This window comes from Macaca thibetana, chromosome 8 (assembly GCF_024542745.1).
Source record: "Macaca thibetana thibetana isolate TM-01 chromosome 8, ASM2454274v1, whole genome shotgun sequence".
NCBI lineage: Eukaryota > Metazoa > Chordata > Mammalia > Primates > Cercopithecidae > Macaca > Macaca thibetana.
Window position 1 is genome coordinate 91,439,835 of NC_065585.1, and position 27,122 is coordinate 91,466,956.

General features: G+C 42.2%; 1 protein-coding gene across 1 annotated transcript; it reads left to right on the forward strand.

The window, feature by feature from the left end:
• Positions 1-760: 760 nt before the first annotated feature.
• OPRK1 (opioid receptor kappa 1) lies at positions 761-26,354 on the forward strand. Its single transcript, XM_050801794.1, has 4 exons — positions 761-868; positions 1,234-1,538; positions 16,962-17,314; positions 22,242-26,354. The coding sequence occupies exons 2-4, from the start codon at positions 1,282-1,284 to the stop codon at positions 22,772-22,774; spliced, it is 1,143 nt and encodes a 380-aa protein (XP_050657751.1). The 5' UTR covers positions 761-868; positions 1,234-1,281; the 3' UTR covers positions 22,775-26,354.
• The last annotated feature ends 768 nt before the right edge of the window (positions 26,355-27,122 follow it).

A 27,122-nucleotide genomic window follows, 5' to 3' on the forward strand; every position in this document is an offset into this window, starting at 1 on the left:
CACATGATGGCTGCAGGGATAAATGTAAAACAGAGACATTTTCACCTCCTTAGAGCACCACTGAGGCCCGGGTAAGGAGAGTGTTTTGCCCTTCTCAGATACTATCAGGAGTCAGGTAATACCCGGAAGGTGCAGTTTGTCTGCAGCCTGTCATCCCAGTTACAGCAGACGGAATGGAAGAGAACACAAGGAAATATTCTATTTATGTGTCTTTTAAGTCATTATTTTATGAACTGGTCTTATTCTAACTGGATCATTTTGCTACTTTCTTTGGATGGGTCATTCTAATAAGAGTCGTTCCTGACTGCGAACTACGCAGATAAGAAGTTCTAGACACAATATAAAAATCCAGGTGCATACTTGCACAAAATAGGCACGCCCCTCCTTTTCACTAAATCTAAATGGCTCAGTCTCAGGTCTCCGGGAAGGCTGCATGGCCGGGGTCTAGCTTGTGTGCCGCTCGGGCAGTTAGTGGGCCGGGCGAGCCTTCGGGGCTGGAGGGGACGCGGGGCTGAGAGGCTGGGGAGTTGGGGGCTGACTCCGGGCGGGCGGGGCCGGGCAAGGACCAGCTGGCCTGGGGCGGGCGCACCAGCCGAGCTCTCTGCCCGCGGGTCCCCAGCGCCCAGCCGCGTCCCGGCTGCGTCCCGCCCCGCCCCGCCCCGCCCAGCAGAGCCGCCGCCAGTAGTGGGAGCCGCGCACTGAGAGGCGGGGACTGCGCTCAGCAGAACAGCAGCACTGGGGCCGAGAGTGGGGCCGGGATCCGAGAGCAGGTGACGCCAAGAGCTGAGTGGGACTCTTGAGCGCGCGGTTCAGCACCTACCAGGGCGTCCCCTAAATTACCTCGCCTTCGCCTGTCTCTGGGAAAGAGGTAAGCTTTGGGCTTTCGAGGCGCAGTTCTAGCTAGACCTCCGTTCTGGGAGGTGGGAAAGGGGCTTGACCCTGGGGGCTCAGATAGGCAGTCTGGGGACAGTTCCACCGGGGCCGGTGCCTAGAAATGGTGAGGGAGGCACCTCAGGAGCTGGGAGAGAAGGAGTGAGCGCTCTTCTCCCCTCTCTGGCACCCAGCGGCGCGCCTGCTGGCCGAGAAGGAAGCGAGAAGTCTGTCCTCCCTGTCCTGTCCCCGGCAACTTGCGGCCAGGGTGGGGGTCCGCAGGCTCCGGGTCCCCAGCGGCGCCAGCCAGGGCGGGGGCAAAGTTTGCCTCTCCGCGTCCAGCCGGTTCTCTCGCTTCCGCAGCCCCGCAGGTGCCGCCTGTCCTCGTCTTCCCGCTGCAGCCGCCCCACCATGGACTCCCCGGTCCAGATCTTCCGCGGGGAGCCGGGCCCGACCTGCGCCCCGAGCGCCTGCCTGCCCCCCAACAGCAGCGCCTGGTTTCCCGGCTGGGCCGAGCTCGACAGCAACGGCAGCGCCGGCTCGGAGGACGCGCAGCTGGAGCCCGCGCACATCTCCCCGGCCATCCCGGTCATCATCACGGCGGTCTACTCCGTGGTGTTCGTTGTGGGTTTGGTGGGCAACTCGCTGGTGATGTTCGTGATCATCCGGTGAGCGCGGGGTCGGCGCGGCGCGGGGGGCTGGGCAGGGCAGGGCAGGGAGTGAGGGTCGGGCCCCGCCACTGTAGCGGCGGTGGGGGCAGCTAGCCAGGCGATGGGAACTCTGTTCTGTGAAGGATGCTGGAAGTGCTACAGGGTGGCCTCCTAGAAGAGGTGAAGGATTTTCTGGGAGTTTTTGGTGGAGTGCTGAGAGGTTCACACAGGCGAATCCGAGCGTCCAGGGGCATCTGGAAGATTTCAGAGTGACTCCCCCGACTCCACCCTAGGGCCCAGCGTTTCTGCTGAAAACTCTATGCGCAGGGCAAGGTGCCTGAGTGCTGACAACAGGGTCAGGGTCTCCTGGTAAAGGAGTTAATCCATTTGCCTGGTTGCCTGCGCCAGTTCGTAGCACTTTGTTATGCCCTTTGCAAATATTTCTTAAGATCAATTTCAAGCCCACCCAATGCACTGAAGATAATTCCGAATTTCCTGTGACTCCTCAGACTGGTGTTTTGGCTTATGAAACAAAAGCTGATATATGATCTAGCGTTGTTGATATGCATATAGGAGCCTTTTTAGTACCAAATGTCATCCCATTTGTTAGGAATATCAGTAAATAATATTTATCTTCTAAAGCATGGCCTGTGGAGATTTTCAAAAACTGCTTTGCTGTTTTTTTTTTTTTCCCACCATGAGAAATTGAAGGTTTTATTTTATTATTTTTTGTGTGTGTGTGGAAATTTCTTTAGGTCAACTTCCAATAATAAGTATCGCAATGTCCACGAATATGCTAATTTTCTGGTAAGCAAAGTGATTCTGACTTTAAGAAAGAAAAACAAGAAAAGAAAAACCTAACTTTGTTCTGCAGTCTTCTTGAGAGAGATGTGTTTCCTTTTCTGGAAGCACTAGAGTTTTGTCAACACACCTGTGAGAAGGAGTAGGACACTTGTGTTCCTTTGAGAAGTCTCTGTGAAATAAGGGCGGGGTGCAAGTCACCCTGGCTAGGGACTCTGAAAGGATGAATAACTGATTTTTTTTTTTTAAGCTTGATTTTAGTTTTGAAACAGGCCTTTTGTTTATTATGAACTTTAGCAACCATATCATGAATGATAGCATAAATCTTTCCCTTGGAATATTATCATAATAAAAATACTGCTTTATCTTTTGTTTTTTGTTTTGTTTTGTTTTGTTTGCTTGAGAATGTCAGGTCTTTTCTTCCTATGTATGCTCTGACATTAAAAACCATCATTTAAGTCTCCAAACACTTATTATAAAGCTCATTTCACCAACAACTAGTGTTTATAGCTTGGTGCCCTTGGTTTTCATAATTGCCTATTGCATTTCGCAGGAATTCTATCCATGATGAGTAAAGGAGGGAATATTTTAAAAGTAAATTGTTTGTCCAAGTCATTAGTAATCTGAGGGCTGGCCTCTACTAAAGAGACAATTAGACAAAAGAAAAGACAACTGTATTCTAAATTTTAATCAAAATTTTTAGGAGATCTTTGGTACAGAAGCCATTTTTTTGGTGGTGGGGTAATAGAAACATTGTTACACAAAAGAAAGCTCTAAGAAAACAAATTAGCTCTGTTTCTACCCATATCATATTTGGGTGCTCAAGTAAAACAGATACATATTATTGTTATTTGAATGAGCCCCTGAAGTCTCCAGTTTGAAAAGAGCTTTGTAGTTGCTCTACAACCTTTTGCAGACTAGAATTAAAAAGACTGAAGAATCCTAAAATAACATTTAGATGTTATGTGCAAATATAACTCCGTGGGGAACATTTGACATGGAAGAAGGAAAAAAAATCCTGTAGATTAGCTAGGACTTTTAATGGATAGATTTCCCAAAGATATCCAACACTAAAGTGTGTTATAAGGGGATAAGTTCAGCTAAAAATATAAAAGGAGTTGGATAGTTCACATACATCGTTCTCCATTCTCCCACTCCATTCTCAATACTTAAAGGTTACATTTGATGATAAATGAAAAGCGAAGAGTTCTACTGCCATCCTGGAGTGCCAACCTACTGAAATCTAGCTAGTTCACTGATGGCTAGGGCACATACATCTCAAGTTCTTCACAAGTAAAAGGTTAATGTCTAGTGAACCTAGTTCACTTAAGTCTATCGCTAAGAGGGAAAAGGAGTGTTTAGCATTATTTCATAATGATAGATGGTTCAAGGATTGAAAAATAAAACCTTTGAAGAAGAATTGATGTACTTGGGTTTATTTATCTTAGGAAATGAAGAGACTGAACTTGGAGAGAGGGTGGCATAAAGTGGCTTGCGTTGTGATCATCAGGCTTGAGTGCAAACCAGGGTGTGGAGGCCCCGCAGCCCTTGTAACTGAAGAGACTGAGTAGCTGTGCTTGAAAGATGGAGGATACTATCTTAAAATATTTTACATGGGAAAGGCTCCTAGCATAGTTCAATCTCATAGAAAATAATTGTAGAAATGGAACTTAGATGGTCAGAGTGTGGGCAGGCGCAATCTAGACTGTTCAGCTCAGACCTGGGGAGTCAGAGCTGTGGAAAAAGATTTGGCTACTTTTAGGCCTGCCTTACAAATAGTTTTTCCCACCTCGGGTCCCTGGAGTGCTGCCTCGTATCTTCTGATTTAAAGTTTCAAGAGTTCTCATCATTTAGTGTGTACCAACTAACATAATCCCTTGATAATTAGGGCACATTAACTTTCACTGTGGAGACCTTAAAATGCAAGTGCTCCAGCCTCCTCACTCACCAGGCTTTGGAGTTTGTGGTTGTTGGGTGTGAATATGGGTGTGACCCTCAGGATTCTTTTTTTTTTTTTTTTTTTTTTTTTTTTTTTGAGACACAGTCTGGCTCTGTTGCCCAGGCTGGAGTGCAGTGGCATGATCTCAGCTCACTGCAACCTCTGCCCCCCAGGTTCAAGCGATTCTCTCACCTCAGCCTCCCGAGTAGCAAGGATTACAAGCATGCACCACCATGCCCAGTTAATTTTTGGTAGAGACGGGGTTTCACCATGTTGTGCAGGCTGGTCTCAAACTCCTGACCTCAAGTTATCTGCCGGCCTTGGCCTCCCAAAGTGCTGGGATTACAGGTGTGAGCCACTACACTCGGCTGACCATCAGGATTCTAATCCTGTGGTCTCACGATTTCCTCCTGTGCAGGATTCCCCCGTGCAGTCTTCATTTTTTATTAATTAATGAACACCATGACACCCACACCCCTCTGCCCTGCCAGAGGCAGCCCTACCTCTGACATCGTAAACATCCATTCTCCCACTCTTACCACAACTTCATACATGTTCGACTCTCTCCTCCCTTAAAGAAGGTGACTGACACTTAATGAACACTTACTATGTGTCAAGCAGGTAAAGCTACCTTCTTCACGTGAATCATTTAATCTTCGCAGCTATAGGTATATCATTACCATACCCACTTAATAGATGAGGAAACTAAAGCACAAAAAATTGAAATAAACTAAGGTCACACCTGGGTAACTCACGGGGCCAAAATGATCCCAGCGGCCTGACCATAGATCCTGCACTCTTACCCATTCTGCTCCTCATTTCCCACCATACCACTACTGCAAACGTTTGGATTCTTTCTTTCCAGGAGGTTCTACATTTTCTCCCAGACTATCTCTTTTTCTCTTCCCCATCCTAGACTCCATGAGCTATCACTTAAAGCTCTGTCTTGACAACACACTCAAGTGTCCTGCCTTCTTGTACTTCTGCCAGTGTCTTCCACTAAAGCCTTAACCCTTGATCAAGCCAGTAACCTACCTTCCTTATTCCTATACCCAGCTAGTTGGATGCTGTTGGATAAAATCAATTTTATCTTTGTCAAGACAAAGTCACCACCTTCAAGTATATCTGACCCTAATTCTCCCTAGACATTTTTCTGTGCCCCTCCTCTATTTTCCAGAAAGAGCCAATTCCTTCTTTCATTTCCCATTTTTAAAAATGAATTCAAATCTACACTTATTCTGAAACCCTCCACCTGATCATATTCTCTTCATGGTCATATTCTTTACTCTCTTTATCATATGAGTGGTTTTACCCAGTAGTTCACCAAGACACTGGAGTGCAGCCCTCAGGAACACTGCTTCTCTACATACGCACACTGGCAGCCACCCTCCCTGTATTCTGTTTTGTCTCACAGGAATTTTCTCCTTCCTTCTATCCAAGGCTAATTCCTGCTCCTGGGTTTTGAAGCTCGTTGCCTTCTGGGGTCTTTACCATATAAGCTATCTCCTTTCTACTGTGTCTGCAATCTCTCCCTCTTCACCTGCTCTTCAGCACATGAACATACCCAAGCGTCTGTCATCTTACAAGTAATCAACAACCCACTGTCCACCAACCCTCCATTTTCCTCATTTCCTTAGCTAATGTCCTTTCATCCTCCTGCCTGTCATGGGTAGGCAAGCTTCTTGGAGGAGTAATCCCTCCTCTTTGTTTCCTTTTCTTCCACCCGGTCCTCTGCCCTGAGCATTTGAGCTCCCCCCCGTGCTCCTTCACCAAAGCCCTGGTGTGTGTTTCAGATGCTCGTTTTAGGTCACTTTCACTTGGCTTGTGTGGAGGGTCTGGCATGCTTGGGCGACCTTAGGTCCTCACTTTCTTGAATAGCACCCTCTTCTTAGCTTCCCCCGCATCCTCTGGCATTCTCCTTGCCCCCCTGCACAGAATGCCCTTCCTCTGATGTTTCCTAAATGCTCATATTCTCCAGAGCCTTCTCAGCCCTCTTCTGTCCTCACTTTGCACATTCTCTGTATTAGTCATGGATCAGCCGAAGAAGCAGGACCAGTAGGGGATGTCCATGTTAAGAAATTTCTCACAAAAAAGTGGCATAGCTGACTGTGGGACTGGCTAAGATAGGAAGTCAGGAGAGACAAGCTGCTGCTTGTCTTCTCTTCCTCAGGGAGCTTCTTCTTCCTCAGGGAGCTTCGGCTCTGCTTTTAAGGTTTTCACTGATTGGATCAGGCCGCATTTTCAGATTATCTAGGATGATCTCCCTTGCTTAAAGTCAATGATTATGGACTCTAATCACACCTACAAAACACCTTTGCAGCAGCACTGAGATGAGTATTTGAAAACCTGGGGACTATAGCCCGGCCAAGGTGACTCATCAAACTGACAATCATACTCTCTTTCAATGGTTTCATCCATTCTTGTGGCCATAACTGTCAGGTACATTCTGACAAATCCTAAATCTAACTCTCTCTTTCTCTCCCAGTTATCCATTCCTTTCTGCAGACTCAGCTGGCCTCCTTCCTTCTAAATGGCTCAGTGTGATGATCTCCCTGGCACCTCAGGTTTCTAGAGCCTCCATTAGTTTGCTGAGGCTGCCATCACAAAGCACCACAGACTGGGTGGGTTAAGCAACCCCTGTTGTTGACTGTCTCACAGTTCTGGAGGCCAGAAGCCTGAGATCAAGGTGTCTGCAGGGCTTTCCCTGAGGCCCGAGGCCTCTCTCCTCAGCCTGTAGATCCGGCCTTCTCCCTGTAACTTCACATAGCCTTTGCCCTACACATCTGTGTCCTAATGTCTTCTTATGAGGACACCAGTCATATCAGACTGGGACCCACCCATATGGTCTCATTTACCTTAATTATCTCTTTAAAGCTCCTGTCGCCAAATGCAGTCAGCCCTCATTCTATATCTGTGAATTCTGCATTCATGGATTCCACCAATCATGGCTGAAAAATGTTGTTTTTTAAAATTGCACCTGTACTGAAGATGTACAGACTTTCTTTCTTGTCATTATTCCATAAACAGTAGAGTATAACAACTATTTACATAACCTTTGCATTGTAGTAGGTATTATAAGTAATCTTGAGGATCTGCATAAGTTACATGCAAACACCACCTCATTTTATGTCAGGGACTGGAGCATCCATGGATTTTGGATCCGACGGGGAGTCCTGGAACCAATCCCCCAAGGATACCAAGGCAGGACTGTACAGTCACATTCTGAAGTACTGGGGCTTAGGACTTCAACATAGGAATTTTGGGAGGGCATGGTTCAGCTCAGAACACTGCCCATCCTCTTTCTGTTCTCCTTAAGAGGGCACTCTGTCAAGCTTCAGTTTTCACAACAATTATGTATATGTTCTCGTTTTGTTTATTTTTGTAAATTAATTGTAAGGATAAACAAGAAAAATTTGTTAAGAAAAATAGGAGGAATCAGACAATTCTTTGATCCTTGGTCTTAAGTTTAGCTTATTCCTTTTCTCATTAGTTGTAATTAATTTGTTGCTGTCAGAATACAGACCTATAGGGTTCCATCTCTCATGAACCATCCTCTGGGAGACCTTTGCTTCCCTACAGTTCAGCCTCAGCAGTATTGAAGCCTCCCCAAAGGGGGAAATTTGTAAGGGGCCTAGAAGAAAACAAAACTGCAAAAGTACTATGGAAATGGTTACATTTCCTGACCTCAAATTTCTGCACCAAAGGGAGCCAACTCACCCAAACTTGCTCGGCATAGAGCTTGGTCCTTATAAAAATACTCATCTTCTTGCTTATAAATAGTGGGATACAGTGTTTCTTCCCCAATCCACTGAACAGAAGTTCCAGGCTTCCTCTGCTGGGATCATCCTAGGTTATGTGCCATTTACTGACTCATTCAAGTCACCCCTGAGCCAGTCTGGGCCTCATGGTTCTTTTCTCAGTCTCACCAAAACTATGTGGCTGTCTTGGAACTAGAGAAGTGTGGGACGGAATGGGGTGACAGAGTGTCTGGCACAATGCCTGCCTCTTCTCTCCCAAGTTTCTTCTTCTCCCTCCTTGAAGTACGTGTTGTAATCACTGTTGAATTACTGTTAAATTGTTGTAATCACTGTTAAATTACCTGTTGTAAACACAACTGTAGTTGTGTGTACATACATGTTCCACATTCTCACAAGTGTCAACATAGCCTACCTTAGATAATATCACCAAATCACATGTACAGAGGCATTCAAAAAAAGCAGAGGTACAATATCGTACCTGTATAATTCACCAATGGCTGTTCCCTACAGGACACCAGTCTTATTTTAGGCTTTGGTAAATATAGTATGCTCTAATTTTTCTTGAAACTGTCTTTAATTTCTTGATCCTGTCTTTAAACAGTTTCTTTAATACAAATGTAGCAAAAATAACTTCAGAAATTATTTTCAAGAGACTATCTTTCATTTCTCAAAGTAATTTGTATACATTTGACAACCTTTTGAAAGAGAGAATTGCAACTGCTTACATGGATTAACCAAATTATTTTCTCCCCTGTGGGATGTGTGATCGCAGATGGAGGCCAAAGCCTTGTGGCACTGTTTTCAGGGATCAGAGACTATACAACTGCAGAGAGAGAGAGAGAGAGAGAGAGAGAGAGAGCGCAAGAATGCGAGAAACCAGTTGGGTGATCAGGTATAGAGCTCCTAAACTTTAATAGACTCCAGGCAAAACTGTAGCCTTCAAAATCATTTCTTGATTTGTTGACTTTACATGTTTTCTGATGCCTGTCTCAGAGTTAGTTTCAGAAAGAATTTGCTTCTCACTGGTACAGAATAGCTCCTCTCCATGACTCATTCAGCTGCATCTCATCAGCAGCAATATTTTCATGTGGCTGTGAAGTTGGCACCTCCCTTCATTCCCGATTAACTTGGATGCACTTAATTGTCGTGGCCCCAGGAGTCTCTGTGTTCAGCTAAAAACCTCAAATTGTATGGCTGCAGGACAGTTGCCTTTTGAAGGTTTAGCTTACGTGGTTTCAGTGGTACAAGTAATACATGCTTAGAATCATATTAACAAGAGATGGTTTCAGAATAACGTTTATTTATTCCTCAACAGAAAGATCAGCAGTCGTCCCTTTTTTTCCCTTTCTTTGGAGGGGATGCAGGTTTATGTATTTGGTAAGGAAGGCTTATATATAAAGAATAGATTTTAGGAGGGGGATAATACTGTAAATGGCTTGTTTAACACTTGCCTTCTCCATTGGCCAAGCAGGTTGGAATTTCAATGGAGGACGACAAAACCATGTGATGAATTCAGAGATCCCAAAGGAACTGGTTTGAAGCTGGGCAGGGAAGCCTTGGATTAAGAATGGCTGGTGTTACATGCAGTCAGAGATCAGCTATGACAGGACTGATTTTCAGAGCTCCTGTTGAGCTCACACAAATTCACAACACACCTATGAAATGAAGATTGTTAGAGCTCGTTTACAGTTGAGGAGATCAGCTACAGAGGTTTAATGAACTGCCCAAGGACAGGCAATTGTTAAATGATCAATCCAGTATCACAGCCCAATTTGCTTAGCCCTGAATCTTCTCAGCGCCCTCTGCCTGACTGGGTTGCTTCCTGTCCAGTGGAGGACTGGCTTCATGGGAAGAGCGCAGCACAGGAGGGCCATCATCCCCCTCTCCATGTGCCCACACTCTGTGGCTTGCTCTGACTTAGGTCAGCTTTCTGTATAAAAATAGGAAAATTAATTTTAAGTATCCATATATTGCTAGGCATCCAGGTAGTTGTGCCCTAGGAAAGTGCACGCCAGTCATTAGCGAGGTGCCGTTTTCTTACAGGTGCTGTTGGGCGTGAGAAGTGCTCACCCTGCATGTACCCCTGAATGCACTAGAACATTCCTTCTGGGGGTCCAGAGGCGCATGATTCCCCAGCCGGGACAACTGAGAGGAGGAGCTTAGCAGCTCCCGGGGGCACTGGCTGTTCCCGTGGAATCATCGCTCCCCGTTACCCTTCCTTCCTTGCTTGCTGCCACCCTGCATGGACAGCCTGCCCCTGCACGGGGCTGTGCATCCGGATCCTGATCGCACATGGCTGCCTGCTGTTCTCTTGATGGCTTTGCACTTTGCGTGCAGGAGAGTGATTCTGGAGAGCTGCAAGGGCCTGGCTCCTATGTGAGCATGACTCCTTCAGAATACTACAGACTGAGGGGTATCAAAGTCAGATCCTTTGAGAAGCAGTGAATTTAATTTCCTTATCTTTCCTTTCCATTTTCCTTTTTCCTTGCTTTCTCTTTTCCTTTCCTTTTCTTTTCTTTTACCTTTCTTTTTAAGCAGACAAACAAACATGGAGTCTGTCTCTGTCACCCAGGCTGGGGTGCAGTGGAGCGATCAAGCCATCCTCCTGCCTCTGCCTCCCTCCTTTCTTTTCTAAAATTAATAAACTACTGCCCCTTTAGAAAAAAAAAACCCTACAATTTCGATAGTAAATAACCCAGAAGAGCGTATAGCAGTTAATTTCATTGAGGTGAATGGAAACTAACTGAAAAATTTAATGAAACACTCTATGTTTTTAAGTAAGTTCCACTGAGAAGTGACATCAGCACGGTCATCAATCTTCATTTTATTTTTATTTTTTAAACAGACTTTCAAAAAAGCAGTTTTAGCTTCACAGAAAAATGGAAGGGAAGTTACACTTCCCATATACCCCATGCTCCCACACATGCACAGTCTCCATTCTCACATTCCCCCAGAGTGGGGCATTTGTGGGACTGATGAGCCTGCGTTTACACATCATCACCCAGAGGCCATACTTTACATCAGGGTTCATTATTTTCCCCCCCAAGATTTGGTGAGGCATAATTGACAAATAAAAATTACATATATTAAACATGTACAACATGGTAATTTGATACACATTAATTTGTGACTACCACAGATTACACAGCCATTACCACACACAGTTACCATATTGTGTGTGTATGGTGTGTGTTGTGAGGGGGTGAGTACACTTAAGATCTACTCAGTCAGCAAATTTCAAGATAAGCAATACAGTATTGTTGATGCCGGTCCCTGTTGTACATTGGATCCCCTGAGTTTTTTCATCTTATACTGAAGCTTTGTATCCTTTGAACAGCACTCTCCATTTCCCCCACTGTTTCTGATCATTTTGCACATAAAATCTAGAATGCCATGCATCTGGAAGACACGCCCAGGAAAATGCTCATTGACAATACAGAGAAAAGAGCTCCCAAACTCATCTCTCATCATGCTCCATCTTCCATCATTTGTGAAAAAGGACTACATTTTCCCTGCTGCTGCAGAGCTTTCTTCCCAATGAGTTTGGTGTCCTGGGCATCTTTGGATTCCAAGGGCAACTCTAGTGTTGTAAGAGAGCTTCCAGCTTCCTGTGAGTCAGTGGCATTTGATCACACTCGTGTTTTCACCAAACAGCATTTGTTCAGGTGCATTCTATGGACCTTTAGGTTTTTGCTATATTAAAGGAATCTATTTAGAAAATCACCAGGGCTTTTGTTTTGTTTTGTTTCCTGTTTCTTTTTTATTATATTGGAGCTGAAGTTTGAATTCCCACTGTCTCACTAGTTTGTGGTTTCAGGCAAGTCACCTACTCCCTTTTAACTCAGTTTTCCCACCCCCAAAAATGGGCCTATGGAAAAATTCCAGAATGTACATGACATTGTTTTGTCCATTGAGGAGTAGTATTTAATGTATTATTACAGTATTTCTGCCTGGGCCTTGCCCTGTTTCTCATGCTAAATGTTTTCTACCCTCATGGTGCATACGTGACCGTCCTCATCAGAATGCTTTTTAATCTTGAACTGCAGGAAGTGGCAGTATTTATGTCTCTGATAAAATACCTGATTTTTAAAGAAACCTTGGAATAAGACAAGCCTGAGTTCCTTTACTTATTACATATAGATTCCAAGAACTGAAAAACAAGAGAGTATTTTTAAGATGTTTTCTCAATCTTTTTTTCTTCAGAAGAAAGTGGGGGCAGTGGTATCTTACGGGATTGTGATATGGCATATTAGGGCTGCGGTAGGTAATGAATGACAACAGTAACAACAGCAGGAGCAGTCATGTGACAATGAAGGCTGGCGTTCACTAAGCAATTATCAAGTACCAGTCTGGTGCTAAGTAATTTTATGCATGTCTCATTTAATCATTATGACAACTTCATCAGACAATATGAAATTCCCCAAACAGTGTCTGTCACATAATGTCACCAATAAATGTTAAAGTGATTTTTTTCCTTCTGGTTTTCAGGGCCCTCTGTGGCCTGACACTACTGTTCCATCCCAGGCAGCCACCTGTGACTCCTCAGCAGGATCCCTGAACCAGGAAATCCATTTCCTCATTGACTCTGAATGAGACACTAGCCAGAAAACTTCTCTCTCTGTCCAAATCTTTTTCAAAACTCAAGATCCTGCTAAGTTTTCTCTTCAAAATATGTCCTGATTTCCTCACTACACAGCAATCTTTCCCTTCCATGTATTCCTATAGTTCACATTAGAATCTGGTCTCAGTTTAAAAGATCCTCAGAGCCAGGGCCTGTATACTGAGTTTTTCAGTCGTCCTCAAAGTCTAGTATATTGCTACTTATGGGGTAGGGGTTTAAAAACGTGTTAAAAGAAATGAAAGGGTAAAAACAGGGGAGGGGCCATGCACATAACTGGAGAGGGAAGAGAGGGTGCATGCGTTACCATGGGGGACAAGTGCAAGGGAAGACCCAGAATAACTGAAATCAGTGCAACTGAAAGTGTGTTGGTTTGAAAGGTATATGGTAATCAGTCATCAAGATTAAAGGCATATTATACTATTGTCATGAAGGTAAAGAGGAGTTCCTGATTAAAGAAGCATCACTGAAATTTAAAAAACAGAAAACAAACCTGGGCAATGCACCTCAACAGCAAAGCATGCTAATAATCCAATAATTACCTCTTCTACCTCCTGCATATTGTCTGAGTACAGCCGTGCATGGAAAGGACAGAAAGTCCTGAGGGTGTCGTGTTGCAGGGTCAGCTCCGCCTTCTCAAGTGCCACCTTTCTAGCATGGTGAGTGTCACGTCTTCCCAGAAACCCTGCCTGGTGACATTGGTTCCTGACATCTCAGCAGATAACTTTGTTCCCCTCACCATCACACAAGCACCAGTGGCTGACAATTTTGAAGTCACCCCTCATTTCTCTGTAAAGAGAAGTACACTAGGATGGTCTTGAGTTAAGGTGTCATTGGGGAGCATTTCTAAGTCTCTGGAACACCCTCCGCCCTGTTGCCTGGCCACCATAGCCTTCCCGGTGCTCACAACTCAAGTTCCCTAGGTAAGCCCTCTTTCCCGGCCTGCCCCTCACATACTTTCCATGCACCGTACTGTTGTTTTCAGGTCTGTTATGTTGTCAGTTTAGCGAGGACAGCCCACGGACTTTGCTCTTTTCATACCATATGCTCCTGCGGTGTGTATGCTCAGAAGTGCAGCCATGAGCTGCCACCCCACTTCCAGCTCCTCCACACAAGCCAGAACTTCCCACCCAGATGGTGCCATTTTGCTTGAAATGCTTGTGAATTTTTGTAAAGCAGTGTGGGTGAAATGGAAAATAATTTCATATCATAGCATAATGAGAAAGCTTGCTTGTTTTTTCAGTGGTGGACATACAATGAATGAAAAGACTGGCTAATTCTGTTGCGGTTAGATACAAACAATACCCCGGGGCTCAACCAGACTGCCTCTGAGCGTCACAGCCTTGCTTTATATTCACGTTCATAGAGTAGTCCAGTGTAGTACACAGAAGACTATCTATAAATATTCATTGAAGTCATAGTTTATTCATTCCTTTTAATTATACTCTATGAGTTCTCCCCTTCTAGTGTTATAGGTTTATAAGCATGTGTCTTCCAGAAACCTGGAAGAGGGGCCCTGCCTTGCCATCCCTTGCAGATCCTCCCACTGAGGTCCTGCCTCTGCTGACACCAAACAAATCACTTAACTTACCTGAGCCTGACTTTCTTCAGCTATATGAGGCAAAACACATAAGTCTCTCAGGGAAACTAGAAGGGCAGTAGTTTTGAGAATCAAGCAAGATACATGGAAGTCAAAATACTGGACTTTGCAAATTACAAAGTGCTGGGGAGATGTAAGAATACACGAATTGGGATCAAACCCCTAGGTTTAAATTTCTGCTGTGCCTTTTATAGTTATATCACTTTGAGAATTTTAAAGAAAATCCTGTGATTCTTAGTCACTTCATCTATAGAATACCAATACCTACCACGTGAAGTGACTGTGAGGACGAAATGAGACAAAGCTTGGGGAACGCCTGGCAGGGGGCCTGACGCGGGCACTTCAGAAATGTGGTCAGTGTGATTATTGCCTATGCTCATCTCTCTGAGATCTGAAGATGGGGTTTGAATTCTTTACATGTTCAAGTCTTACGCAGTTTCATACATCTATTGGCTATAAATATTTTGAAAAACTAAAATCAAGCTATTACTCTACATTGTGTGCCTACTTAAAGATGCACATTACATTTTATGGTAATTTATGTATCATTCCATTCATGTTCTTTGTGTCCGGTCCTGGGGCTCATTTTTATTCTCACCTTTTATATTTAAGCTGAATTGGGTAAATATGACCATGGATGTTACCTAGAAACTATATTCTTTTCTGTTTCCTGTGGTAACTGGTGGCTTCCACCCACGTAAGGAGGGAGGTGGGAGTTGGGGAACAGGACATAGATTAGACATGCTGTCTGGTTCAGGTGCATTCATTCATTACCCCTGGAACTCTGTGACATAAATATTATAGTTTCCACTTTACAATTGGGGAAACTGAGGCTCAGGGTGGTTAAGGACCCTCTAAAGTATACTTGTTAGTTTGAAAATTAAGGACTAGGACCCAGGTCTGCCTAAGTTTATAGCATAAAGAATGCCAATCTGACTTCATAAAGAAAGAGAGGGAGTATCAGGGTCACAAAATACAAGAGCAGGAGTCAGATTCCTGCTGGAATCCTTGCTAGTATCGGGGGTTTTGGGGTGGGAGGAGTTGAAAGAGTAGAAGGTAGGTTTGTAAGATGCATTTTTTTTTCAAACATAAAACCATATTTTTAAGAAAATATCTGAATAGATAGCATTTCAGTCTTTCTCATTAGAAACATGTGACTCCTTCTCAGTAACTGTCCTTGCTTGGCTATCTCTGTTTTTGTAAAGCCTGTGCTATGAGACCCTGGCCATCCATGTTTAGTCACTTTCTAAAACTTATAGGTCATTTAATAATGTCTGAATAGAAAGTATAAAGGCAAAACACATTTTTAAATAAACTGCTTGCTTTCCAGATTAAATCACTCTTTAGTAAGCAGAACATCCAAATGGAAACCAACAAATACCAACTCTAGTACCCGTCTTCACAATGCCTTCCCGGCTGACCCCAAACCCAGCCACTTCCTAATGAGCAGAGATGGGAGGTGGGGAGGAAAGGCAGCAGATACTGAGGCTGGAGTGTGATTCTGTGCGTCAGGCCATCTACTGCCCTTGTCTTATGTACTGTGAGTTAGGTTTTATGGTTCTTATTTAGCAGGAACTGAAACTCAGATATGTCATTCTCTGAGTTCAGACTCAGGACTGTCTGAGTTCACATGAGACCACACTGCCTCCAAGAGGAGCCAGGGCTGTTCTGTTCTATCATGAAATGTTCAGAGTTGTTTCTCAGGTGGAAATTCATGTATCAAATGGGGCACACTTGCATTGTGACAAGGTCTTCAAATCTGAGGCTGTAGAAAGTAATCGACATATGGATTTTCCCAACATATTTCAGCTCTTGGCTTTTGAAAACCTGATGGTATGGTTTGGAACTTTTATTTAATACTCTGTGGATATTTGCCGAAGCATTCTCTAAGCAAAACAACCCTGTGAATTCAGTCTTAGTTGAAAATGAAGTTGTCCTAAACATCATGTTATGATGTAAAGAATAACTCAGGCATAAGAGCAATCTTTCTTACCTACCTTGAAAATTACTCTTCCCTCAATTGGAAGATGAGACATATTATGTGCTTAGAAAATATCTCAAGGAGTAAAGAAAGAATTGTTTCTCTCCTACTGTACCATACTATGCTTAGTGCTATGACACGTGTAAGAGCAGGATTCAACCTGCTTTATTTATATAACATATTTAAAATGACAAATTAATGGTGCACTGGAGAACAAAAATCAGCAAACCCTAATTGTGTTTCAGTGATTGCAACTGAACATATATCAAAATGAAAACCATTTTGTAGTTTCAAATGACATCATAATTATAATGATTGATTTCTCAAAATAACTCTGAGGAAAAATATGTTTTAAACAAGTCAAAGAAAATGAATATAGTGTTTGAAAAATGCTCAAAGCCAAGCGACTCTGGGCAGGATTAAGATGAATTGTCAGCCACAAAATAAAGACCTGTATTATATGCAATGCTAGATCTATATGTCTATTCATCTATCTCTGCTATCTTCTGTAATCTTCTTTATTTAAATGTTTTAAAGCAGTAGAATAAACAATAAAGTCGGAGATCTTTGTCCATTTTTCCTATCAATGTCTAGAACAGTCCTTTTACATGTTAGACCCTCAATGAATATAAGAATAATTGAATGAAGAAGCAAAATCAGTAATCCAAAGGCTATCACAAACACATTCACCTTATGGGTTTGACTTGAAAATGGAGGGAAATGCTATTGTTTCTTTTCTTTTAGATACACAAAGATGAAGACAGCAACCAACATTTACATATTTAACCTGGCTTTGGCAGACGCTTTAGTTACTACAACCATGCCCTTCCAGAGTACGGTCTACTTGATGAATTCCTGGCCTTTTGGGGATGTGCTGTGCAAGATAGTAATTTCCATTGATTACTACAACATGTTCACCAGCATCTTCACCTTGACCATGATGAGTGTGGACCGCTACATTGCCGTGTGCCACCCGGTGAAGGCTTTGGACTTCCGCACGCCCTTGAAGGCAAAGATCATCAATATCTGCATCTGGCTGCTGTCGTCATCTGTTGGCATCTCTGCAATAGTCCTTGGAGGCACCAAAGTCAGGGAAGGTAAGAGCAGTCATTTTCATTCCATTCATAAAAATGTAGCTTCAAATTACAGAGACTTTTAATTTGAGAGTGAGTAGGCCATATATCTAGTAGAAATCGATGCCAAAAGACGATGGAAATGTAGTGCCTAAATCCATGGAAGATGAGAAATAGAACAATTTTGTGTCCTTTTCCACCTCTAAACACAGAATGCAATCATGACATTGCCAGAAGAGAGATGCCTGACCTGTCTCCTCTTCTGGCAATGCCTAGTAGAAAGTGGAGGGGTGAGGATGAGGTAAGAAACCACAGGCATGTGGAATTTTAAAGTACAACCTGGCAATTCTAGGACGTACCTTCTCACTCCTTTTTTTTCTCTTTAACAAGGGATATAAATTATTGGCGACATATGTTTGTTCTTTCCTCTTTTATTCCTAAAGGATAACCTCCAAATCACTATTTTTAACAGCTTTGACTGTAGGCCATTCAAAATCAAGTTAACAGATGGATGGTAGTTACAGATGAGCAGAACCACTTGATTTTGGACATATCAGGTTTACCCCATGCAAACCAGCCAATATTTTTTTTTTTTTGAGACGGAGCCTCACTCTGTCACCAGGCTAGATAGAGTACAGTGGCACGATCTTGGCTCACTTCAACCTCTGCCTCCCGAGTTCAACCAATTCTCCTGCCTCAGCCTCCCGAGTAGCTGGGACTACAGGCACACGCCACCATGCCCAGCTAATTTTTTTTTTTAGTAGAGACAGGGTTTCACCGTGTTGGCCAGGATGGTCTCAATCTCTTGACGTGGTGATCTGCCTGCCTCGGCCTCCCAAAGTGCTGGGATTACAGGCGTGAGCCACCGTGCCCGCCCCCACGTTGATGTTTTTCCTGTATTTCTAGGACAGTAGTTCTTACTCTTGGCTGCACATTGGAATCACCTGGGTACTTTAGAAAACACTGCTGCCTGCATCTCAGCCCTGAAGGGTCTGATTTAATTAACCTGGGGTACAGCCTGGGTGTCAAGATTTTTGAGCTCTCCCCAGGTGACTCTGACCTGCAACCAAGGTAAGAGGTACTGTTCTAGGAGTTTTGCTTTACTAGCAAAATATAAAGGTATGGAAAGCATCTTTGTTGCTCATAGAAATTCATGATGGGGAGGCGAGCAGAATAGTCACTCTGGGCCTTACTCATGCTGTTTAATGCTCCAGCAGGTATGTAAATGCTCCAGTTTATTAGGGGATTCATAATACCTGTGATAGCAGATAACTGAGTGTATATAGTGAGGACTTTCCAGGTCACAGTGAAAGGGCAAGACGCTAAAATCATAGCTTGTCTTGCATGATACATGGTTGGTTTGTGTTTAGACTTTATTTAGGTTTCAGTTGACAGTTTTAGGTTCATAGCAAAACTGATCAGAAAGCATAAAGAGCTTCCATTTACCTCCATTTACCCCACACAGGCACATCCTCCCCCACAGAGTGGTACATTTATTATAGCTGCTGAACCCACACTGACGCATTCTCACCCAGAGCCTGGAGTTTACAGGAGGGCTCACTCTCCAGGTTATGCGTCCTGTGGGTTTGGACAAATGTATAATGACTGTATTCATTGTTTTTTAATGAAGCTGATCTTTTCCCTCTGAAACTACAAAATGAATTTCTAGCATAGCCACAGCAGGTGTCAAGCTATACTACTAGGCAAATTTTAAGAAATGCCCAACTTTCTTTATTGTATCTGCATTTTAAAATATGATTAATCACACATAGGATTTTGTTTCTTCATGCCTACAGCAAATAGAAATAAAGTGCAAGAAACTCTTTTGAGGCAAAGCTTTCACTTTGTGAACGTCAAATGTTGACTCTAATATTTTCCATACTGTAGTATATGTGTGTGTACTAAGTGAGGATTTATAGTCCGCTCTTGCTTTTATTATAGTAGCTAAGACTTATTATAATCACTGTAAGCAGAAACAGTATATTCTTAACAAAATGAATACCCACAAGAAAAGCTTTAGTTTAGCTATTAGAACTAACTCTATAATTATAACAAGCATGAGATGCTGGAACAGGAGCCATCAGAAGCCACAGCCCACTGATATTAATATAGAAGGAAACGAAAGTCTGCTTGTTGAACTGAGGCAGTTGTATGGATACTTCAACCTGAAAATGCCCCCTTCTTCCTGAAACAGAACATGTAATAAAAATGGCATGCTTGGACAGGAATTTCTTTTTCAAAAAATGCTTAGTTTTTATGGATTCATAATAGTTGTACATATTTAGGGGGTACCAGCGCTATTTTGATACAAGCATACAATGTGTAATGATCAAATTAGGGTAATTGGGATATTCATCACCTCAAGTATTTATCATTTGTTTGCGTTAGGAACATTATAATTTCACGCTTTTAGTTATTTTGAAATATATAATAAATTACTGTTAACTGTAGTCACCCTCTTGTGCTACCGAACACGATCGTTTTTCTTCGAAGTGTATTTCGTATGCATTAACCAACCCTGTATATCCCCCTCCCCACGACTCTTCCCAACCTGTGGTCACCACTAGAGGTTCTACTCTCCATCTCTGTAAGTTCAGGGTGTTTTTTTAACCTCCCAAATATGATGCTTGATGACATGTGATATTTGTCTTTCTGTACCTGGCTTGATCCCCTTAGCATAACGTGAAGTGCACTGGAATTCTTGTTGCGTCAGCACTCTCTTTACGCTACAAATTCAGCTTCATTGACATTTCTGGAGGATATTTCCAACTCTGTAATGGAACGTTTGTTTCCCAAAGTCTTGTAAGGTAGCTGTTGTTGATTATTTCACCCAGTCATCTAATACTTAATATCTCCCACTACATGCAAGACAGTTTGGGAGGAAGCTGAGCCTCGGAGTTAAAGGTCTATCCAAATTAAACAGCAGCCCTGTGTGGCTTCTGCTTCGCTTAGCTTAGCCAGTGACTTTTCCATAATAACTACTGTAATTAGGACACACTTTCGAGGGTTTGTTATTCATGTGGTATGTATTTGTTTGTTCATTTATTTAACAATTTATTCTCTTTATGCACCACATGTTCCAAGTACTACCCTAGGTGTCAGGGATTCAATATTGATTAAGGCAGGCTGGGTTTCTCCACCAAGGCAGTTCACGTTCTAGATGGAGAGAAAAACTTTAGGAAGGTAACACACAATTACAGATCAGACAAGCTTCTGTCTAGGAAATTGGGTGAGTATAACATGTAGACAAAGTATAAGTTACCGGGGAGAGGACCATTTAAGAGACAGATCTCCATCTAAACATCTCTGAAGTGACATATAAGCTGAGGTCAGCCACAAGAAAGAGCTAATGCTGAAAACAAAAGCTAAGCAGAAAAAACCAAACCAAACCATGGTCCCTACCTCCAAGGAAACTCTTCTACCAGATTCAACAAACAAGTCAAAACCCAGAATAGAATATTTATATTGAACTCAGATTTTTTTTTCATGTGTCACTCATCAAAAGTTATTTAATGGGTATCTTATATTCTATGATAATAGTAGTGATTTAAAAATAATTTACCATAAACACTAAAGCAAAAGTTAATAGTCTTCATAGTATTATTACTTTGGACAATGACTTTTTAAAAAATTAAAAACGACAAATTTCTCTGGAAGTGTTCATTTACTACTCCAAGGTTTGATCTGGTATTTCATTGATACATGAAGGTCTCTAAGATAGTTATCTTTATTAATTGTCCAAAATGATTATATCCTTTTTATTTTAAAGTATATGTAATTAACATTCTAGTAAGATGGGATATTCTATTATCCCAATCTATTAAGAGTGAATTAAAATGTTTTAGAAAACATTAATAAAGCTGTTTTGCTATTTAAAAAATATTCATGTGCAATTTTTGAAGAAGATTTTTCCAATGTCAGAGGAAAATATTTTCATTATAGTAATCATACTCACGGTGTTGCTCATGACTACCTTGTCTGTGAGGAAGGACCAGGGCAAAGAGAGCTCTGCTCTGTGCTCGCTGACTGCTCGGGGCAGGGGTTGGAAATGTGAGCTGGCTGGTGTTTGGTGAAAGGCGAGCCCATGGGACCCCCATTAAAATAGTTTAGAAGGTGTCCATCCTGAGTCCCTGGTCTTCTTAACATTAAGGCTACTCCAAAGAGAATACTACCCAGCAAAGAGAAGCAGAGCAAATAAAGCAATTTTCTAAGTAATCACATACAAATGTTTGTTTTATCTGAGTTACATAATAATGTTGGTAAAAATGAAAATAAATGTGTCTGATTTACTCAGAATTCCCTTGATGATGATGATGATTCTCCCCCACCTCCTCCAAGGGTTTTACTTGTGTTTCAGTAATGCCCTTAATCACGAGTGTCATTGGTTCCATTAAATCACAATACCTGAGTCATATTTAAACAAATTTCATATCAATTTTTGTTGACCCACATAATGATTTCCTGTAAACCAGTTAATGTTTTTCAAACAAGTTGGCTTTTGTTAAATTCAGTGACTAGATTTGAAATATTTAGTCATTTTTTATTAGCTTTTTTTATTGCCAGAGCCTTAGGTCTGGTAGAAGTGTTAATGAATGGAAATAGAAATAAGTACTCATGCTATATATTAACTCTTTACCTCTTCTGCAAGCTGTCAGTGTCAAACCAACTTCTGCAGCTAGATGAGCAAGATTGTCAGCTAATCTTAATTCTACAGTATTGTGTATGTTACCAGTAAACAGTGACTGTCATCATTGTTCCATGCACAAAGATTAAGATGGCTAATAAAATACAGAATTCATTAGTAATTTGGTGATCTACTTCAGGTAATGTCATCTTACCATAATGGGACCATTGCAATAAAATGTATTAAAATTCACATTTAAAACACTTTGCAGCCACGGTAATAACAATAACAGGTTTCTGTGTTGTGGTTTTTATTGCCCTCCTCCAGACGTGGATGTCATCGAGTGTTCCTTGCAGTTCCCAGATGATGACTACTCCTGGTGGGACCTCTTCATGAAGATCTGCGTCTTCGTCTTTGCTTTTGTGATCCCTGTCCTCATCATCATTGTCTGCTACACCCTGATGATCCTGCGTCTCAAGAGCGTCCGGCTCCTTTCTGGCTCCCGAGAGAAAGATCGCAACCTGCGTAGGATCACCAGATTGGTCCTGGTGGTGGTGGCGGTCTTCATCGTCTGCTGGACCCCCATTCACATATTCATCCTGGTGGAGGCTCTGGGGAGCACCTCCCACAGCACGGCTGCTCTCTCCAGCTATTACTTCTGCATCGCCTTAGGCTATACCAACAGTAGCCTGAATCCCATTCTCTACGCCTTTCTTGATGAAAACTTTAAGCGGTGTTTCCGGGACTTCTGCTTTCCACTGAAGATGAGGATGGAGCGGCAGAGCACTAGCAGAGTCCGAAATACAGTTCAGGATCCTGCTTACCTGAGGGACGTCGATGGGATCAATAAACCAGTATGACTAGTCGTGGAGATGTCTTCGTACAGTTCTTCAGGAAGAGAGGAGTTCAATGATCTGGGTTTAACTCAGATCACTACTGCGGTCTGACATGAAAAGATAGAATTTTAAATAAACTTTTAGAGATCTCATGGTCTGAAGTCATCAGATGCAGACCACGTTCGTGATCAGTGGAAACACCAAGGATGAAAGATCCACGCAACACATGCACCTCTTCTCTAGGGTACAGAAGTGAGGCAGACCCTCAGTTCCTCTGATGAACGAGGGAACCCATCTTTTCCTTCTGGTTTCCTAGATAAGGTTCAGCACCCGTCTGCTGTGGCTTTCCTATGAAATGTAGTTTCAAAGCTCGGTTTAAGAAAAAAGGAAAAGAAAAATCATTGCTTTCAGAGCTCAGTGGGTATCCAATCCAGATGTTTAACAATGACAGCAATGACCTCCAATGGAATGAGAACTATTTCCAGGGTTCATGCCCAGCCCACTGTATGCTATGTGGACACACATTTCATGTGGCTGTGTGGTGAGAATTCCAGCTTATGTATGGCTTGGACCCACATCTGAGGAATCTGATGTTCACTTATACCAGAACATTATCTTGCTATTTATGAAATTATTTAAACATTCAAAAGGTTGTTTTTAACATGGTTTAATTTCTCGAAAACTACAGTTTTTTTTTCTTAGCATGCTATTCAGGTAGACAGTCTTATAATAAAGCATGTCCCATTGTCAAGAAACAAAGTAGTGTGAATATCACTGAAAATATATATAGTATCTTCTGTAAATAATAGTACATGTACAAATAAGGAATAGGCTTGCCTCCCAGCCAGGCGATTTCCTGAGGGCACACTAGTGATATCCCCTGAGTTGCTAAGTTGATGCTGAGAAATTTTGCTGGGAATTAGTCATGGCATGATCTCTTTCAGACTCCCTGAATACCATTTAGTCCTGTAACAGTGCTCATAACTCATGTGTTAATGAATCACAAAGGCTTCAACTAGCTCCCAGGTTGTAGCCTTAGCAGGATCTAGTTTATTTGCCACATCTCTTTATGAATATATAGCGATTCGCAGATCCTCTCTATTCATGGAGAGGAAGGTGTTTTGCTTCTGTAGATCTCAAGGTACTATTTTGTGGCTCTCAGCAGGAAGTAGAATTGTTCCTAAATGTGTGCTGAATGAGGACATGATGTCCCTCCTGGTGCCAGGACACATCCTGCATGGCATTCTGTGAAGGGCATACCTGCTGAGGATAATGCCAGGAGCAGCACATTTAGGGTAATTTTGCTAAAACTTCCAGATGACATATAAATTCCCTCTTTTTCCCCCTGAAATTTACCATTTCAGAGGTAATGGCTTTTTCTGTAATTTGCCTGAGAAGAAAAAAGGGATAATTTAGAAATAACACTCATCTCCAAGCCTATATATTATTAGCACAGCATCCTCTGGAATTTAATAGAAAAAGTGAATATATAGCCCTATGTAACTACAGACATCATTAAAACTGTTAGGTTCTGTTCACCATGCACTTTCTTAGTGGTGTATGTACTCTCACCTTTTGGAAACAAAACCTTGCATTGAAGGTTTTACACATGGCTTCAGAATGTTACTCTGACCATGTTTGCCTCCACTCCAGATTATCATGGCACCGAACGCAGATGACATATGGCAGAATGAAAGTGATTTCTCCTAATGAAAATGAAGTGCTCTTTTGAGTATTTCTTGTTTTATTGAAATTCCTAGCTGCCCTTGTATTTTTATAACTGAATGTAAACAGGAATGGCTTAAATACTGGTTTACACTAATCCCATAGTAAAAAATCTTGGCTATGGTACAGGAAGGATATCTATATAGAGGATAGTTCCAGAAACAAGCCCTGGTGAAATAGGAAATATAAAAACTTCTTGATGGAACAGGAAAACCCAAGAGACTTTCTCGTCAGATTCCTTTCCAGTGCAAAATATAACAGAGATATGATGGTGAGATGAAATCAGAGTAGTGTGTTTCCTTTAATGTTTTCTGTCTTCTTCTTCTTTTGTTTGTTTGTTTGTTTGTTTTTGAAACAGAGTCTCACTCTGTTGCCCAGGCTGGAGTGCAGTAGTGTGGTCTTGGCTCACTGCAACCTCTACCTCCTGGGTTCACGTGATTCTCCTGCCTCTGCCTCCTGAGTAGCTGGGATTACAGGCGTGCACCACCACATCTGGCTAATTTTTGTACTTTTAGTAGAGACGGGGTTTCACCATATAGTGCAGGCTGGTCTCGAACTCCTGACCTCTGAATATTCAGCTGCCTCAGCCTCCCAAAGTGCTGGGATTATAAGTGTGAGTGGCCACACCTGGCCTGTTTCTTTTAAGTTAGCACTTCACATGCTCTCATAGCATTAATTGCCATTATTGGTTTGCCTGATTTTCCTGCATCTGCTCATATGTAAGTCTGCAACCCAAGGAAAGAATAGTAGCTTGTATGTGTCAACGAAGGGTGTCCAAGCTTCTTGATTCTTGTTAATACCGACTTCCCAACATTGAAAAAGGAGTGAAGAAGGGAATATCATTTTAGGGTACTGCTTTAAAGGAATGATAAAGAAAACAATGTGGTAGGGAAAATACCACTTGCACAAATGTATTTCTTTGTCAAAGTGTGTACATGCTTTCTGTATGTCCTATGTCCTGATGTGAAGCAGGGACCACATTGCCATTTATTCATTGTTCCAGGCAGTGCATTTGTTCAAACCCCTCTGGCTCTCTGATATCTCTCATCTCTTCATGTTCCTATTCTCTGACCTCAACGGGGAGGACACTGTCTGTTGTGTCTCTTTGAGACCAGAACTGCATGTGTTTAACCTTCAGATCCATTCTCTACATGAACCCTATCTTTCCACCCTGCTAAGAAGGTCTGGAAGACAGGTCCTAGCGAGGGGTCAGAGAAGGCACAGAGAAATGAACCAGCCATGCAGGGGCAGCACTGAGGAGGAAACCCCCCCACTCTAACTGGGAGGAGAGTGGAAACACTCTTCGTGTCTCAGAGTAGTTACCAATCTAAGAGCATCCCTCGAGTTTAAGTCAAAACTCCAGGCTTAATACTAAAAATAATACATCATTTGGGAAAATAGCTTGGAGAAAAAAAATCAATAGTCACATAAAATCTTAAGAAAATGGTTCTATTCTGTGAAATATTACTGAGAAATAAAGTTCTTAAACGTGTATAACTATTGTCAGACAATTTATAGGTGTTTTATCTAGTCCTGGGACAAAATAACATGACTCACGCAATGCAGGGAGCACATTAGCTGACTTTAAATTGGAACATTGTAAAGAGAAAGCTGTGAAAGGTTGTGTGTCCTGTCAATGAGATTTATTTTCTAACCAAGAGCTATTTGGATGATTCAGTGTAAATCTGAAAATCACATCCAAAAAGGGTATAACCCAGCTTCCTTAAGGCAATTTTCTTCTCTGAGATAAGAGTATACTCATATGTTCTTTACTATAATGTATATTATTTTATCTTGTACTTTAAAAGATGATAATTATGCATTGTATATACAATTGTGTGCCTTGCAATAAAATCAAAATTGTACCTGCTAAAAATCACGACAGTCAATTATTGTGGTAAATTATTTATTCTGTAATTACTTCAGTGATGCTGCACTTCAACAAGAACAATGGAAACTGTTTCTCAAAACTATAAGGGTTACTCTAACTTTCCATCCATGACAATGTTGTGGGTGATTAGTGGATAGAAACAAAATATGTGGGGATCTAAACTGTGATCTTTAGTTTCCAGACCTATGAATTGTGGGGATCTAAACTGTGGTCTTTAATTCCCAGACCTGTGAATTGCTTAGGATAATTCACCTGTTTTCACAATAATGCTGCGAGGACCCCAGGATCAATGTGACCTCCTGCCCTCACAATGAAAATCCACTTTTTTCACTACAGAAACATGCAAAATTCAAAATCAAACTGTTCCATCAATAAAAGCATAACGAAATAGCAACTCCACCTGGAAGCATAAGCAGCCCCTGCCCTGCTCCCAGTACGATACAACCACATCACTGCCAAGAATGATCTGTTTCTGTGTTCTAAACACATGGTATTTTACACACAAAGAACAACTTAAAATCCAGTATCACGACAAAAGAAAGATTTGTGGAAGTAGAAGCAAAACTGAGGCTTGGAAGTAAAAAGGGACTCATTCTGCTAATTGGGAAGAACACACTACTAAGTCCTAGTCTCTTTTCAAAACAAAGCAAATTTCTTATTCCTGTTTATCTTTGATTGGTAAGTCCATTTCATAAGGGATTGGAGTGCAAGTGTGGTAGGGGCCTCCACTTCCATTTTTAGTGGAATTTTTGGTTG

What these genes read in the sequence shown, in the direction of transcription:
- OPRK1 (XM_050801794.1), top strand. Translation starts at nt 1,282, where the DNA reads ATGGACTCCCCGGTCCAGATCTTCCGCGGGGAGCCGGGCCCGACCTGC. An exon ending in GTGATGTTCGTGATCATCCG is followed by an intron (nt 1,539 to 16,961) that starts GTGAGCGCGGGG and finishes CTTTTCTTTTAG; the next exon opens with ATACACAAAGATGAAGACAG. An exon ending in AGGCACCAAAGTCAGGGAAG is followed by an intron (nt 17,315 to 22,241) that starts GTAAGAGCAGTC and finishes GCCCTCCTCCAG; the next exon opens with ACGTGGATGTCATCGAGTGT.